General features: G+C 33.6%; 1 protein-coding gene across 8 annotated transcripts in view; it reads right to left on the bottom strand.

The window, feature by feature from the left end:
* PHKB (phosphorylase kinase regulatory subunit beta) overlaps positions 1-15580 on the bottom strand; it is a 208101-nt gene that overhangs the window by 148415 nt on the left and 44106 nt on the right. For all 8 annotated transcript variants that reach the window (XM_022555124.3, XM_089902984.1, XM_022555122.3 and 5 more), the window contains 4 exons: positions 13391-13480; positions 11347-11485; positions 6492-6591; positions 1471-1578 (listed from right to left, as the gene is read on the bottom strand). In XM_022555124.3, the coding sequence (XP_022410832.2) occupies positions 1471-1578; positions 6492-6591; positions 11347-11485; positions 13391-13480 (437 nt within the window). The remainder of the gene's footprint in view (positions 1-1470; positions 1579-6491; positions 6592-11346; positions 11486-13390; positions 13481-15580) is intronic.

Below are 15580 nucleotides of genomic sequence, written 5' to 3'. Positions count from 1 at the left end.
GTGGGGGTAGCTCTCTCAGGAACCAGAACTATTGTGAGCATCTCCTGATTTCCCAGCACTCAAAGTCCAAGTGTGTGTCGGGGGTCTTGTCAAGGTCCAAGTGGGCCACATAAAAAGACAGAGTATTCCAGTTTTTAGGTATTTTAGGTCAACATCAACTCTTGAGGGACTTTTCTCAGATCACAGTAGGGAAGAGTTTCATTCCATTGCCAAGGTCACCCAAATATTTTCTTAGAGCACTGACACTGGCCTGTCAGAAATGACCTCAAAGAAATTTCATTACTATTGACAGCCACTTACAAAAACACCTCAAAGAGTTCACTGCTCTGAATTTCAGGAGGCTTCTGTGAGAAAATAACAGTAAGTGGTAAATTGTACAGGGACTACCAAATAACAGGTTGACCAGCATTTATTTGAAAGCTACCGTGTGCCAGGCACTGAGCTTAAATTCTGAGCTACAAAAATAAGTGAGCCACTATCTTCTGAAAACCCTATGTCAATAGTAAACATATTTGTCAAAGCAAAAGGTACAGAAAACCTAATTAGGTGATAATTACAAGGAGAAGGTTGAGCAGCTACATATTCATGTAACACTAAAACTCCAAGGAACAGGTTACAAATAAGTGTAAGAGTTTCTGCTGCCTAGAAATGGGGACACAACTTTCTGTGTTTGGAGGAGTCATACTAAAGTAAGACATTTCAGATCTCTAGAGAGAGAGGAACTATACAAAGGAGATACTCTTATTTTAGTAAGGAATATATGAATAATAAGTATTCTGTCCTAAAGACTACAGAACCAAATGATGAACAGGAAGAAAATCCATTAAAGATAAACAGCATATATAATATTTGTATCCTAGAAACAAGGCAATAGGATGTCCTGCTAAAAGGAGTACACAGATGTGAGAGAAAAAGTGAAAACAAAACAGTCTTATGCTGTATTCTTAGCACATAACATTTATATACAAAATTTAATATAGTATGTAAGATAAAATTTATAGACTCCAGAAATGCCTTTGGAATTACATTTTAGTGGTATGTTTTTCACGTTATTGAAGGTTGATATATTAAAAATGAACTGTCATGTAACAAAAACTTCTGATTTGCTGTTATATTACTGCTAATTGTCTTTTATTCCCTAGTTCCTAAATATTGAAATTCCTCTAAATTTGGTAATAAGAACAAGCTTTTGTCACTGAAAGAGCTGTAGGATTCCTTCTTCTAGATAGTAATAATACTATAATCTATCCACCTGCCCTTTTTGCTTTTGGACCAAGAACTCAGTCAAATTTAATGTTCAATCACAATACCTAATTCAGTCCTGGTGGGATTTCTTCATTTCATGGTTGATTTTCTACTACTGTTTTGAACAATTTATGAAATCTACTTTTTAAAAATTGTAAATAGCCTCAAATCTTCTATGATGTAGAGTATAAATGGAGAAGAAAATTTGTAATCTTCTCTTTTTACCTGAAGATGACCATATTCCTCATAGGAGAGAATCTCATCTCCTGTATGTACGTTGAAAACAGAGTGAAGGCATGTTGTCGGGCGTGGATCCTGCTTAAACTGCTGGACCTAGAATCAAATATAAAATTTGAATAATGCTACTAATTCACATTTTTATCCAAGATCAGAGATTATAAATTATTTTTCAAGACATTTTTTAATGGGGAAAGCAACAGCTTATAGACAGATAGAAAAAAGCAGAAATGTTATTACTTTTTCTAAAGAAACAAAACACAGACAACTCATAACTAGTAATTTAACAGTTAACACGATTGCTAAATACTTAATTGATATTTCACAAACATAGCAACTCAAGTGTAATAGGGAGCTTGTTAATATAGTAGCATTGGCTTTTGTAATGTTTTGCATCTTATTTTAGAGTCAAATAACGGTTTACTCTGTGGGACAGGATTTCAGGGATTGTATCCCACTGTACTGCTATTTGGAAATGCTTACATGACACTCAATGAAAGAGTGCTTCAGGCGACATTCTAATTCAGTAAGTGTTCAAAACTTCAAATGCTTTTTCTTCCTCCAAGGATCACAAATTGTAACCCATGCTCTTGTCAACGTGTTTTCATTTCTTTTGCCACACATACTCTCATTTCTAAGGCACCAATTCCAAGCGAATATAGGCCATACCTTTACTTATTAACTAAATGAAAAATTTAACCATTTTAGAATACTAAGTAATTACTAAATGACAAAAAGACAAACTCCAAGAACAAACAGATATTAATTCAATTCGGCAAACATTTACTGACCAGTTATATGCCAAGTATGCCAAGTACTAGTTCCTGGAAGTATGAGATGAATAGGAACAGAATGAATAGAATAACACATAGCTCTATGTAAGGCAATGAATTTCTTCTCTATTTGATGGTATCTGGGTGTTCATGATCTTGTCTTGTTTCACTTGGCTAAGGAACCACATAGAACCATATTCTCTTCTCTACCTTCAAATTTCTTCTCCATCCTTAAAGTCTTATCTCAAAAAAACCCCACAAAACCTTCTTTTATAAAGTCCCTTCTGAACCCCAACTAAAATTCCTTCCTTTGGACTCCTACATCAAGGTGCTTATCACTCAATTGTTTCTCCAGTCTTTTATTTTCATTAGTTGTCTGTATCTCCCACTATCTTACAAGCTTATAGAAGTCACACTATCCAATATGGTAGCCACTAGCTACATGTGACTAATTAAATTAAATTACAATTATATAAAATTTAGAAATTCAGTCCTTCAGTTACACTGGCCCCATATCAAGTATTCAACAGCCACATATGACTAGTGACTTCTGTAACTGTTCAACACAGTAACAGAAAACATTTAGATCATCACAGAAAATTTATTTGACAGTACTGTGCTAGAGAGCTAACACACCTTTGCACCCCCAAGAGCCCTGCACAAACAAATAAGCTCTCCCTATGGTTGAAATCAACAAAATGAAAGTCAGGACCTATCAAAAGATAATCAGAAATGAGAGAGAGAGGGTAAAGGTAGGGATGTACACCCTCTATCTATGTAGTGACCAAGCTATCCAGTGTTAACTCAGAGAAGGTGAGAAGGCTACCCCTTCTCAGTATCTGAAACTGCTGGCAATAGTCTTAGACCAGCGGTCCCCAACCAGGGACCGGTTTCATGGAAGACAATTTTTCCACTGATCCACTGGTGGGGGTGTGGGGGTTGATGGTTCAGGTGGTAATGAGACTGATGGGGAGCGGCAGATGAAGCTTCAATCGCTCGCCCGCTGCTCACCTCCTGTACCGCCCAGTTCCTAACAGGCTGCAGACCTGTACCCATCCACGGGCCAGGGGCTGGGGACTCCTGTCTTAGACTACACAAATAGAAATCAATGTGGTCACTACTTTCACAGTACCATGACTATTATCTCAAAGTGTTGAACATTATTCTGGGCTCATAGACAAAAATGTGGTTAAATTAAAACAAAATACATTTTGCCCACTTGATAAGGATCTAGATGGATACGGTTTTCTTAGTTTAATAAAGTGATTGCTGCAGTTGACAAGGCAGTGTTTGTCATTTGTCTTCAAGACACACAAGTACCCAGCATGAGAATTTATATTCATTCAATCACTGTGTCAGGGGAAAAGCAATTACTAAATGATTAAAGATGCTCAAGTGGGGAATTATATAATTATGCTTCGAGTCTTAAAGCTGTTAAAGACAAATAATTTAAAATTTCAGAAAAAATAAAAGACCCAAACTCTATAAGCTTTGACAATTAATGGGGCATACTGTATGTAAAATATAGACAAAAAGTACTCTTGAAAGCAGTCAAAATCAAGCGGACATCAGTTAGTATTATATGATATCTGGCATTTGGCAAGTAAAAATAAAGAATAATTAAAGTAAAATTTTCTAGATTAAAAAAATATAGAACAATTTTTTTTCTTCTTGTATTTTATTTAGACTTTTCCTGAAAACTTTAATCATTGTGAATAAGTAGTTTATCATTCAGGAAAAGGTACTGAGTATGCTGTCATCCATTCTTAATTTATAGACTTAAAATATGCACTTAGGTGGGAAAAATCATCTCATAAGGGAATCCTGGAAAAATAAACTTTATAAAAGTTTAATGATTTCTCATGAATTAGAAACTACTTCGTAGCATTTTAAATAAATTTTTGAAGGAGATAGAGACAGCAACATTCATAGCCTATTGTAAAGCAAATCCCTGCCCGTTGAACTACTAACTGCAGACCAATTTTGAAATCTGAATGCTTCTCCTTAAGAAGTGTTAATAAAAATAGGTATATGAACATTTAAAGGTAAAAAACGTCCTAATGTTAATAAGTAGAAATTAATACAAGCAGCAAGCCAATAACAGAAATCAGATTGCTCTACATTCTTCAAATCAAGGAAAACTCTATTCATTCAAATTCATAATAAGTTAAAATATCTCCTTTAGGTAGTATTATTAGAAAATATGTCAGGAAGCATGCTTTACAATGAGAAGCAACAAAAGTGGAGAGCCTTAGACTTTCGAAGTCATGATTTTACTTCAGAAGATGAGCCTTAAGGTTAAAGAGCACTTGAACACTACAAATATGTTTTACTTTAGTTTTAAGTGAAGGCCAAAAGATATAATTTCATATTTAAAAATATGGTAACTGGGGGTGGGGGTAGTGGGATGAATTGGGAGCTTGAGATTGACATATATACACTAATATGTATAAAATAGACAACTAGTAAGAATCTGCTGCATAAAAAAAATAAAATTCAAAAATAAATAAAATGCAATTAAAAAATAAAAATATGGTAACAGTCTCTACTGCTATGGAGTCATTAAGGAAATGGTGAGCACCAATAAGAGGTGAAGGTATGGTGGGACGCACTGAGCTGGGTGCATGGTTCATTCCAACTGAGTCGTATGTGGATTACAGTAATATCCTCCATGCCTACTCTAAAGGTTATGGGACTCAAGAAAGATTATAACAATGAAAATGTTTTAAAATTTGTAAAACCCTACATTTTGTAGTAGGCAGAAATGCCTAATCCTAATGTGACCTACACCTTCTTACAACTCACACTTATTTTAATGGTCTACCATCATACCTACATAAGGCAAAAAATGATAATCCTTTGTAATTTAAGGAATTCAAGACAGCTTAAGTCACATTCAAGTGTATTCAAAAGAAAACATAATTGTGAATACTGGTTAGAAAAGTTGAATAATATTTAGAAAAGGACATTAACAATTGGTTAAACAAGTCACAAAGAAAAAAATTTATATTACATCATTTTCTTCCTTTTGATAAACAATTATAATTTAAGTCCGTCAGCCTGGTTAGCAAACATATGAAATTCATGGCTCTCACAATGTTTCCTCGAGAGAAAAGTTGAATTCATAGACATAAAGCATTCATGAAATGATAAATGTGAAATAAACAGTAAACTTCTCACATAAGAAAAAATAACTTAAATCACACTTACTTCAATCTATATGACATAAGTTTAATTCAAATATGTCAATATGACATAATACTTTATTTCAAACATTGAAAAACCTTTATAATAATGATTTGCAAAGTTAAATCTCAGTAGACAGATTACAGGTTTTTCATATATCTCTTATCAGCTGTGAATAAATTTACTTTCTCTGCAAACTAACATTGTTTGGTTGCCATTTTCTGGTGACAGAATATAAGTTTTTTTGTTTTTTTTTTTCATTTTGACTTCAGATACAGGGCTTAAAAAAATGTGCTATCACAAAAACAATATAGTATTCATATGATAGAGATATACAAAACATTAAGTGATCGAAATTGTCTGCATTATTTACTGAAGTGCATCTTTGCTAATGAATCATCAAACCTGAGAGTGGCATGACACACTGATGTAAGTATTCAATATATGGATGCTTACTATATTAGGACCTGGAAACACAGAGGTGTATGTAAGTAGGGGGAATATCACATTATATTTGTATAGAGCTTTACAGTTTAAAAAGTTTTATTATGCATATTATTTCTTTAATTTCCAAAATAACCCTGTAAAGTTTGCTGTTTTCTAAGCCTATAATTCCTGCCCTCTTTACATGTAAATGAATGAAGTTATTATAGTCTTAAACTAAAGTTCACTTAAGCCAGAGTACTAACATGTCCAAAAGGAATTTTGATAAGGATTTTCTTAAGTAATACAATATTGGTTAGAATTATGGATATCGTGAGGTTCCTGAGAAACTGAGTATTTATCAAGCAAACACCAGATGCAAAATACAAACAAATTCAAGCCCAGATAACAGTTCTCAATCAATCTCGCTTAAGGTATTTCTTCAATTTCAGTATTTCAAAACCCTGGGCTGGGAAGGCAGAGCTGTTTTAACCTATCTAGACTGCCCTAGGACGTGGCTTTACCTTTTGAAAGTACATTCTTCTTCAGAAGATGCTATTGCTATATTGGTTAAATTAATGCCTCAGAATGATGTGAGAATTTCAGCCCACACTATAGTGTTTTTACCTTATCGGCCTGACGCATATAGCAGTAGAGAATTCCTCTCATGCATTTTATAGCCGAGTGCTCCAGCTCATGGGTCCTTCCCTTGTCATCATCAATGCGCCTGGGTGAGAGAGATAACTCATGAGACAAATTGAAAATGCATTTGAAAAGGAAGCAGAGCTTTTGATAATTAAGTATTTAACTATCTAGCTAGCTAATCCTATGTTCTGGCGACATCTACTAATTCTGTAACAGTGAAACTGCAATTTCCCAGCAGATGCAGAAATGCTGGGGAAAAAAAAAGTCCCATGATGAAACTTGCACAAATTTCTCCTTCTTTTAAGGAAGTAAGCCAATTGCTTTAAAAATAGTATATAATATTTTCAACACTGACTTGGCTGAAACTTTAAAGGATATTTCTATATTGGAAAAATCCACCAAAAGATTTTTTAAATTCATTGTTACAAAGTAGAGGCAATTTTAAATATCAATCCCTTTAGGTCATGCAACGGCCACTTGGATTCAATGAAGTGTAGATTAAGGTAGACACATGTCTTCTTTGTTCTGCCATGTGTTTAATAATGCCAGCCGGGCACTTCAGTCAGGAATGCCTTCAGCTAAAACATGCATCCAGTATGATACATGATGCATTTGGGCAAAAAGTTTTATATCCTTAGGTCTTAGTTTAAAATCAACTGACCACAGTTTACATCTCTTGCTTTTAAAAAGAAAAAAAACCAGCTAACACCTAACTATTAAACTAGGTTGAGATGTCCTTCTGTCTTTAAGTTCCTTCTGTCTTTAAGTTCCTTTATTATTGATCAGCGGCCTTCAAAAAAGAGGAATGAGAGTTACCCACCAATGAAAAAAATAGAAGTAGTTTATTCATTGTTTTACTAAATCTTAACTAAAATATCTGGCCATCATCCTCACCTGATAAAAAACATCACCTGTCTCCTTTACCTCCTCTTTCAATTACAGATCTCACATACCAGTAATGGAAAGAAGGATGATCATTTTAACATGGTACAGTGAATGTCAGTAAAGAGTAAGTTATTTGTCATTAGAACATCATTCCTCCTTTCATATGCAGGCGATAAAGTAAAACTAGTACGATTCTGCTCTGTGATCTATTTTCACCCTGATGTCAGAGCCAAGTGTTAATAGAAGCAAATTATGGCACGGATAACAGTGGATGGGGCACTGATAAATGAAGGAAACAGCACATCTGGAGTATAATGAGCTCAAAGAAATGTTCTGTATATAATTCCCACCTCACCATAAAACAAAAAAATAATTCAGGGGGAAAAAAAAGTCAAGTTTTTCTAAAATTGCCTTTAAAATAATTATCTGCCCCTAATTTCCACATTCATTAAACCACGACTAAAATATTCCAGAATAATTTAGCCGCAATAAGGAATCCTATTTCAATGAAGCTTTCGAGCTTCTCCTTTGTTCTGCAAATAATAGTGGTAACCATAAGAATATTTCTCTTCTGACTTAGAAAATAAAAGAACAGTTGCATCTGAGTAAAAACATTTAGGCAATTAGTATATATCTATTGCCTTTCCTAAGAGTTAAAATGAACCTAGTGATCCAAAATAATTCCTCTATTTTCTATGAGGAACTGGCAATATTCTACTCTTTAGCCAGCTCTGTGGATGCACATTCAAGTTTTAATATGATCTCAATAATACTTTTAATTTTAAAAAATAGATAAATAATTTTATATTTAACTTTAGTCAATATATTGATCACAAGCTATGTGGAGATGTTGATCAGGTATTTCTACAATATGAAGTCTTGAGTTTATATCTGAACCAGAATTCCATACTTATAAATATATAACTAGTGAAGAAACTAAACACTTGAATCCTATCATTGGTGCATTATTTCCACACAGCCAAACTTCAAGGAAAAAAAAATAAGAATACTGTTTGGTCATGTGACTTGACTGTTTACTAGCACTAAGCTAGGGCCACCTGTTATATTCAGTTCCTAAAATAGCAATAAATCTGACAAGGGAGGGAACTGGCTAACTTCTTGCATGAAGGCATCCTCTCTCTCCCTTAGACAGTACTGCAAGGTATCTTGTCTGCCTTGAGTTTTTGTATTCTAATATATGCACATTTAAACAGTCTGAAAGTACTTCTTCAAGTCAATACTCTTTTTAAAAAAATTACTTACTCTTCTCAAATATAAAAAGTAAACTAAATTCCATATTTAAACCCTAATTTAAAGTCATGTTTTTTTCTAGAAGTTATATTAGAAAGAACAAAAAATGCGAAAACCCTACATGATGCTTTTTAGTATGGCATAAAGTATAGGTTCAACTTTCTTTTAACAGATTTTGTATAATTGACTAGGTTCAGGAACAGTTTTAACCTAAACCATGTAAATCAATATAATTATTTATAAAATAAAATAATTATAATGGTTATAATTATATAAAATATAAAATTTTATTTATATTAATTATAATTATATTCACATATAATTATAATGTAATATAATGTAATGTAATATAATTATACATAGTGTAATATAGATATAGTATAATTTTAAACAATGGCATATTCAGGACTACAACTTTATATGTAAATGACATTTTAAAAAGTCAAACATTTTAGTTAGTATTTCTTCCCTCCTCTAAAATAAAACAAAATTACAAAGTGAAACTTTAATATTACATTTAAGGAAAACTATTTCAAAGTGTATTTTTGCAAATAAGTTACTTCATTGTCTCTTGACTTTATCCAATTATTTAATTAAATAACATCAAATTATACTCCTAATGTATATGAAATATAAATGTGCATAAAATAATCCTTTTAAGTCCTCAGTACACATGCACACACACACAAATTCAAACAGAAGTGAGGTTTCAAGAGATTTTTGACAAGACTAATTGAAAACTAATACAATTAGAAAGCTCAAATTACTTCCATTTTCAAAAATTAGTAACTTTATATTATGCATTCATTACCAATAAGAGATTGATATAAATTCATAAGAGAAAATACTGATAGCTTAATTTTTGAGGAATTCTACCTAATATAATCTATATGATTTCATTAGCATTTAAAAGTAGAACTGGAAACAAAATTCTACTAATTTTACAACATGGGGATTCTCTAAACAAACTATCACAACATAATATTGTGAAAGTAAAAAGGGCTTCATAGTAATTTTGTGGTAAGTACCCTTGCATTTATCCAAATAGAACACATTTTGCTTGCTAGTAAAACAAAAAATCTGCTACTTTAACTATGTAAGAAGATAAATTATCCAGGGAGTTAGTACATAGATAGTGTCCCCAGCAAAGAAAAGATTTAAAATTCTCTATCAGATGTTTGAAGCCTCCTGGGAAAAGGCCGGTACTCTTGTTTTTTTTTAAGCAATTTTCCCCCAACATTTTATTTACAAAAATTTCAAATCTATAGAAAAGCTAAAAGAATGCTACAATTACTCTTCACCTGGATTCACCAGTTGCTAAAATTAGCTTGCATTCTCTAATTTATTTTCTGCAGTATTTGAATATCATTACCCACACATATTTCAGAAGTATCTCCTAAAAACAAGGACATTCTCCTACATAACCATAATATCATTATCATACCCAATGAATTGATACTATAATGTCTAATATATAGTGTATATCAAATAGAATCCAACTATCCCCCAAATATACTTTACCCTTTTTTTAATGCGTGATTCAATCAAGGTTCACGCATTGCATGTAGTTCTCATAATCTAGCCATCTTCACACCTATTTTCTAATCTTCTATGATTATTACATTTTTTAAGAGCTCAGGCAAGTTGTCTTACAAGTAGTCACAATCTGGCTTTGTCTGATTGTTTATTTACAGATAGAGCCATTTACACATTTTGGTAAGAAGTCAATATGGGTAATGTGCCACATCAGGAGGCACCTAATGTCAGTATGTCCCATTACTGGCTTGACTACTTGATTAAGGTGCTACTGGTCCTAAGACTAGTATTTGCTAGACATTTAATGAAGCTACATTGTGCTTACATAGAATATGGTAAAAAACGCTGGTAGTGACATTAGCAAACAAGTGCTGAAGGTGACTGCCTTTATATTATCTCACTATTTGATTTTCTTTACAAGTGCAACACATCAATGATTTAAGACAGAGGAATCATGTTCATGTGAAAGATACAGTTTTCAAATCAGAAGTACATGCATGTATCACCTTCAGAAAATTAATATTCAGAAACCTCATTTTTGTAACGGTTAAAGTGTATCACTATTGACTATGTGTCAGGACCCGCAACAGATGCTTTCCATATATAATGAAATAAATGAAGTAAGGAGAACTTTTGTATTGTGAAAAGATTTATTTTTCTTTTACTTTATGAAATAATTATTTGACTGACAACCAGATTATTAAGTGATACCCCAAAGAAGTATAGTAAGAAAAACACTAAACTGGGAGAGGGAAGGAGAAGAGTCCTGGCCCTGGCTCTGTCATGAACTAGTTGTGCAATTTTGAACAAATCTGTTAACTACTCTAGGCCCTAGTTTTATCATCTGTAAAATTCAATCATCATCAATTTCCTCTGTGATTGAAACCAATCAACTCAAGGAGAATGGGCAATCCATTCTGTCAAAGACTAATGATGATTTACAAACCTAGAGATGAGAAATTTTGGTCACAAACTCATAAAATGTTAGAACTTGTCTCATGTAAATCCTTAGGAAAACTGAAAGGTTTAGAGTCCTAAAAGGAAATGTGAGCAGTTGCAGGTAACACAGTGACTCAGCAGCAGAGCCAGCTGCCCAATTTGTCTTGGGGCTACAAAACCCTATTACCTAGACTTGGAGTTACTAGTAAAAGACACACCAGCTTACCTGTATGCAAGAGCCAAAGCCCAGGCCCCAGCAGCGCAGTATAGACTGTCATGGATCTTGGCCTTCTGATCATCACCACATGTTTTTGTGGGAAAGAGACCTGTGGTTGGACTTTGATACAGCAGCAATGTTGACTTGACTGAAATTGAAAACAAGAAAAAGAACGAATTGTAAAGCCATCCATTTCCCTTGAGCTGAAGGTCTTAAACTTCTTTGGTTTCCTCATCCTACAATTTTGTTGTTTCTAAACTTAGCTGTAGTATAAAACTTTTGAAGATGTAGAAACAACTCCAGGTAAGTAACTGCAGCCTAAGTAGGGATCCACCCTGCATGAAGGGGTCTTTCCACTTTTGAGGAAAGAACTCAGCTAACTGGCATTTAAAAAGCCTTCAGCACATCCTTCTTTATGTCAGTAAGTGTTATAAGGCAACATCAGATACAGAAAAAAAAAAGATTAACCAAAAAACTAAGTATATTTTCAAAAATAAGTTCAATAGGGAAAAATAAAGCAAATATACAACAAAGAGTTGTATACATTTGCTAAATCCAAAGCTAACTCAACCCTAAACAGGCCAGAATCCTGTTTTTCACTGATGACTAATTCGTACCTGAAGAGCAATGTATTCATTTTACATATTATATCAGTGATATGTTTAACATTTTAAAACTGAATCCCATCTTTATATAACATGAAAACAGCAAGCAAATAATTATTTTGTGAACATTCAACTTAAGTCAAAGAAGTCTGAAATCAGCGTTTTCCAGTTGTCCGTCAGTATGCACAGGAATGGTTCCAGGACCCACCATGCATGTGAAAATCCTCAGACACTCAAGTCCCTTATCTAAAATGGCTAATACAGTAGGCCCTCCTTATCTGCAGGTTCTGCATCTGCAGATACAGAAAGCAAACTCTACTACCTTATATAAAACAGTCCTAAAATAGAAAAATAAACACACCAAAATTACATTTCCTAAAAGCTATTTTATTCCTGTCTAACTATAAATGGATGAATAATGTTCTTCCCCCAAATAAATTAAGTTACTCTAATCTAGATTGGCATATGTCAACTACTTTAGGACAGTTTTTCAAAGGTCTAAAGTACTCTGGTCCATCACAGAGATTAAAGACTTAAATTGCTTTTTCTTTTTTCAGACTAAACTGACATTATCATTTCTTTCAGAATACCAGGGTATTTATTATTTTTCGCAGAGTAAAAAACTGGTCCTCATAGTCCAAAGTAAAAATCTGACATTCCTTTTAAAAGGCAGTTTAATCTCTTTAGCTAGTTATGGCTACAAAGATAATAAGTAGGCAACATAAGAATATATACCAGAATCTTGACCAAAATAAGTTGAAATAAGGTTTTACATGATGCTGACACAAAAAAATCCTTCTCCTTAGTGAGATAAATAAATCAAATTTTATATTTGACATACTAGGCCACATAAATGGCACAAGAAGCAAACTGACAAAAAAAATTAATAGGCATTTCCAACTTACGGTCTGATGAACAAAGAGGAGCCCCGTAAATACATACATATCTCAAAGTTGCTGGCTCACATTAAGTAACAAAATTTGTCAGGTTGATCCTGACAAAAACAAAACAGCAACCAAAAAAACAGGGACCTGATATCAGTAACAGTAACCTGAGATTACCTTTTGAATCTCAATGAATTAGAAATGGATATAAAAGGTTCAGGACTACATAGGAACCATGTATAGGTAAATAAGCAAGGAATACTTCTACAAAATCTTTGTGTAAGAATTATTCAAGAGACAGCCTCTAGTTCTCAAATCTGGTAATATTTAGGAAGGCTAAAAGGACACAGAGGACACTGGTGACAGTTTCAAAATGATTCAGGGGACAGATATGACTTGTCAGATTCCTTCTATAGTCCCCATACCATATGCAATTGGAATATGTAGCTGTCTAAGCACTGAAACTACCCCAACATCCAAATGAGAGAACATCATCCATATAATATATATAATATAACTAAGGCATAGCTACCTAAGGACATGTTTTCCTCAGGTTTTGCTTACCAATTCTGTAATAGTGATCCAATTTATCCCACAGAGTTTCATTATCAGGTCTCGGAAGATTAATGCTTTTAAGAGGTTCGTAAACTGAGCCTGAAAGAAAAATGAAAACCCATCAAATTCAATCATTTTCATCCAGATAAACAAAGAAACTTCTAAACAAATGAAGCTCTACTTAGCAATCTAATTTTCATTTTTATAGTGAACTATCACATTTCACTACTTGTCAAATTTGGGGTGGGAAAAGGAAAAAGAAGAAAGCACTTGTAGTATTTCTAAATGTTATGAGCTATCCCCCTCCTCACCCCCAGCAGTCAAGCCAACTAACTCCTGTATACTGGTTCTAACATCTCAAATATCACTAATACTCCTGTGGTAGTCCAGTAGCTCAATAATTTCAGTTCCTTCTGAGAAATATCAATATATCTACTTACATGCCCTGAAATCCAAACCGTATTCCTTATCCTTATGCATTATCAGGCAGTTTTCTGTCAAACAATCATACCCCCGAAACCTCAAGGAAAAAGATACTGTACATGTTCCAAAGTCACCCACTTCATGAATATTCAGATAGTTTTCATACTGAAAGCCTGAAGCCTCCACTTTCTCCTAGGTAGATAATACTTGCCTTATTATCTAGACTATAAGCAGAAACCATTTCTACTTTTCAGCCATGGAAACTACAGCAAGGTGTTAGCAGAATACACTGCTCAAAAGCTACAAAATTCACGCTAATCATGATAATCTGCCACAAAATGGATACAGAAAATTGTTCACTTGACTAGTGCACTTTCTCAACTGCTGACTGAAAGGAAGACATCTGACCCTTCAGCCATCAGAATAAGTACTGACTCTCATTCTTGTTAAAAGCACTCAGAAATTATAAACATCTCAAAGTCACAATTAATCCACCCTGGGACTCAGGTAAGCCACGTCATATAGTCTAGCAACATAGCACAAGAGTGAACCTATAACTTACCAGGGTGGGGGGTCGTGTTGGAAGGCATTAAGAATCAGTTTTTAAAGAAAATTAAAGCATTTATGTTCGTAAAATTGCTATGGCCATTATGCTAGTTTAAAGCCAAGTTATTTGAAGTCTCTTAATGTTTAGGGGAAGTAAGGTAAAGTTCTACACATTCAGGCAATAGTCCCATTACCTTCTGTTATAAAGAGAGATGACTTACGGATGAAAACAGGGAATATGAATTGACTTGCTCTGAGTGAAGAGATTTTTCTAAAAAAGTCTTCACAATGACACCAACGAGAATGGCCCCCACAGTGAAGTATGGAGAGGACTACCAACACAGAGAGGAAAGCATCAGGACTGCAAAGGAGGCAAGGGTCCACACATGCCTTCTGCCTCTCTGCATTCAATTAGCTCTGGGTAGGTTTAAGTATATTGGCAGTATATGGGCAGCCTGGCAGCTGGGAAGGAATGCTTGCATGTTAGGTGATAAGCTCTGGGGGGTCTACACACTCTCGGTGAAATTCAGCCATAATTAATAAAATAAAATCAGGTACAAATCATCACGTTTTAAATTGTGCATATGGATATACAAAGACTAAAGGGGACATGTTTGCTGGGGTGGAATGATTGTGGAATGATTTGTTTTTACTTATATTTTATTTAGATTTGTTTTTATTTATTTTGTGGTGAAATGATTTGTTTTTATTTAGAGCGCTATTCGTAGAGCTAAGATTTTGCTTTATATGAGAAAAATAAAATCACCAAATGTTGCATATACATTTTCATTACAATTAGATAAATACATGTGCATATGGATAAAGATTGAAATGGAATATGCAAAACTGAAATCTATTTGCATTATAATAGTAGGTGATTTATTTTGAAAGATTATTTTAATGACACTGTATCAGGGTTCTTAGAGTGAAAAAAATACTTCCTTTAAAAGTACTATTACATTTAAGGTGCCCCTTACCTCCCCCAAAAAACTAAAATGATTCTGTCATCTAATGTTTTTCAATAAAATCACCCATGGAGTTTCTTAGAAGCAACAATAAATAAATGGGAAACCAGACTTTTCAAGAAAATAAATACCCATTCAGCAAGAGCTAAAAGATGTTCAAAACAAAGCAGAAAAGTGTAAAAGTAAAATCAGCTAATTCACTGAGAATCTATGTTTTCTTATACCTTCCTATATCTTCAAAGAAAGCCCAAGGTAAATTAAGAAC

Source organism: Delphinapterus leucas, chromosome 20 (genome assembly GCF_059928025.1).
Source record: "Delphinapterus leucas isolate spDelLeu-1000000601 "Yukka" chromosome 20, BTC_Dleu_Yukka2, whole genome shotgun sequence".
Classification (NCBI taxonomy): domain Eukaryota; kingdom Metazoa; phylum Chordata; class Mammalia; order Artiodactyla; family Monodontidae; genus Delphinapterus; species Delphinapterus leucas.
The sequence above is the reverse complement of the archived record's forward strand: the minus strand, read 5'-3'. Positions and strand labels throughout refer to the sequence as shown.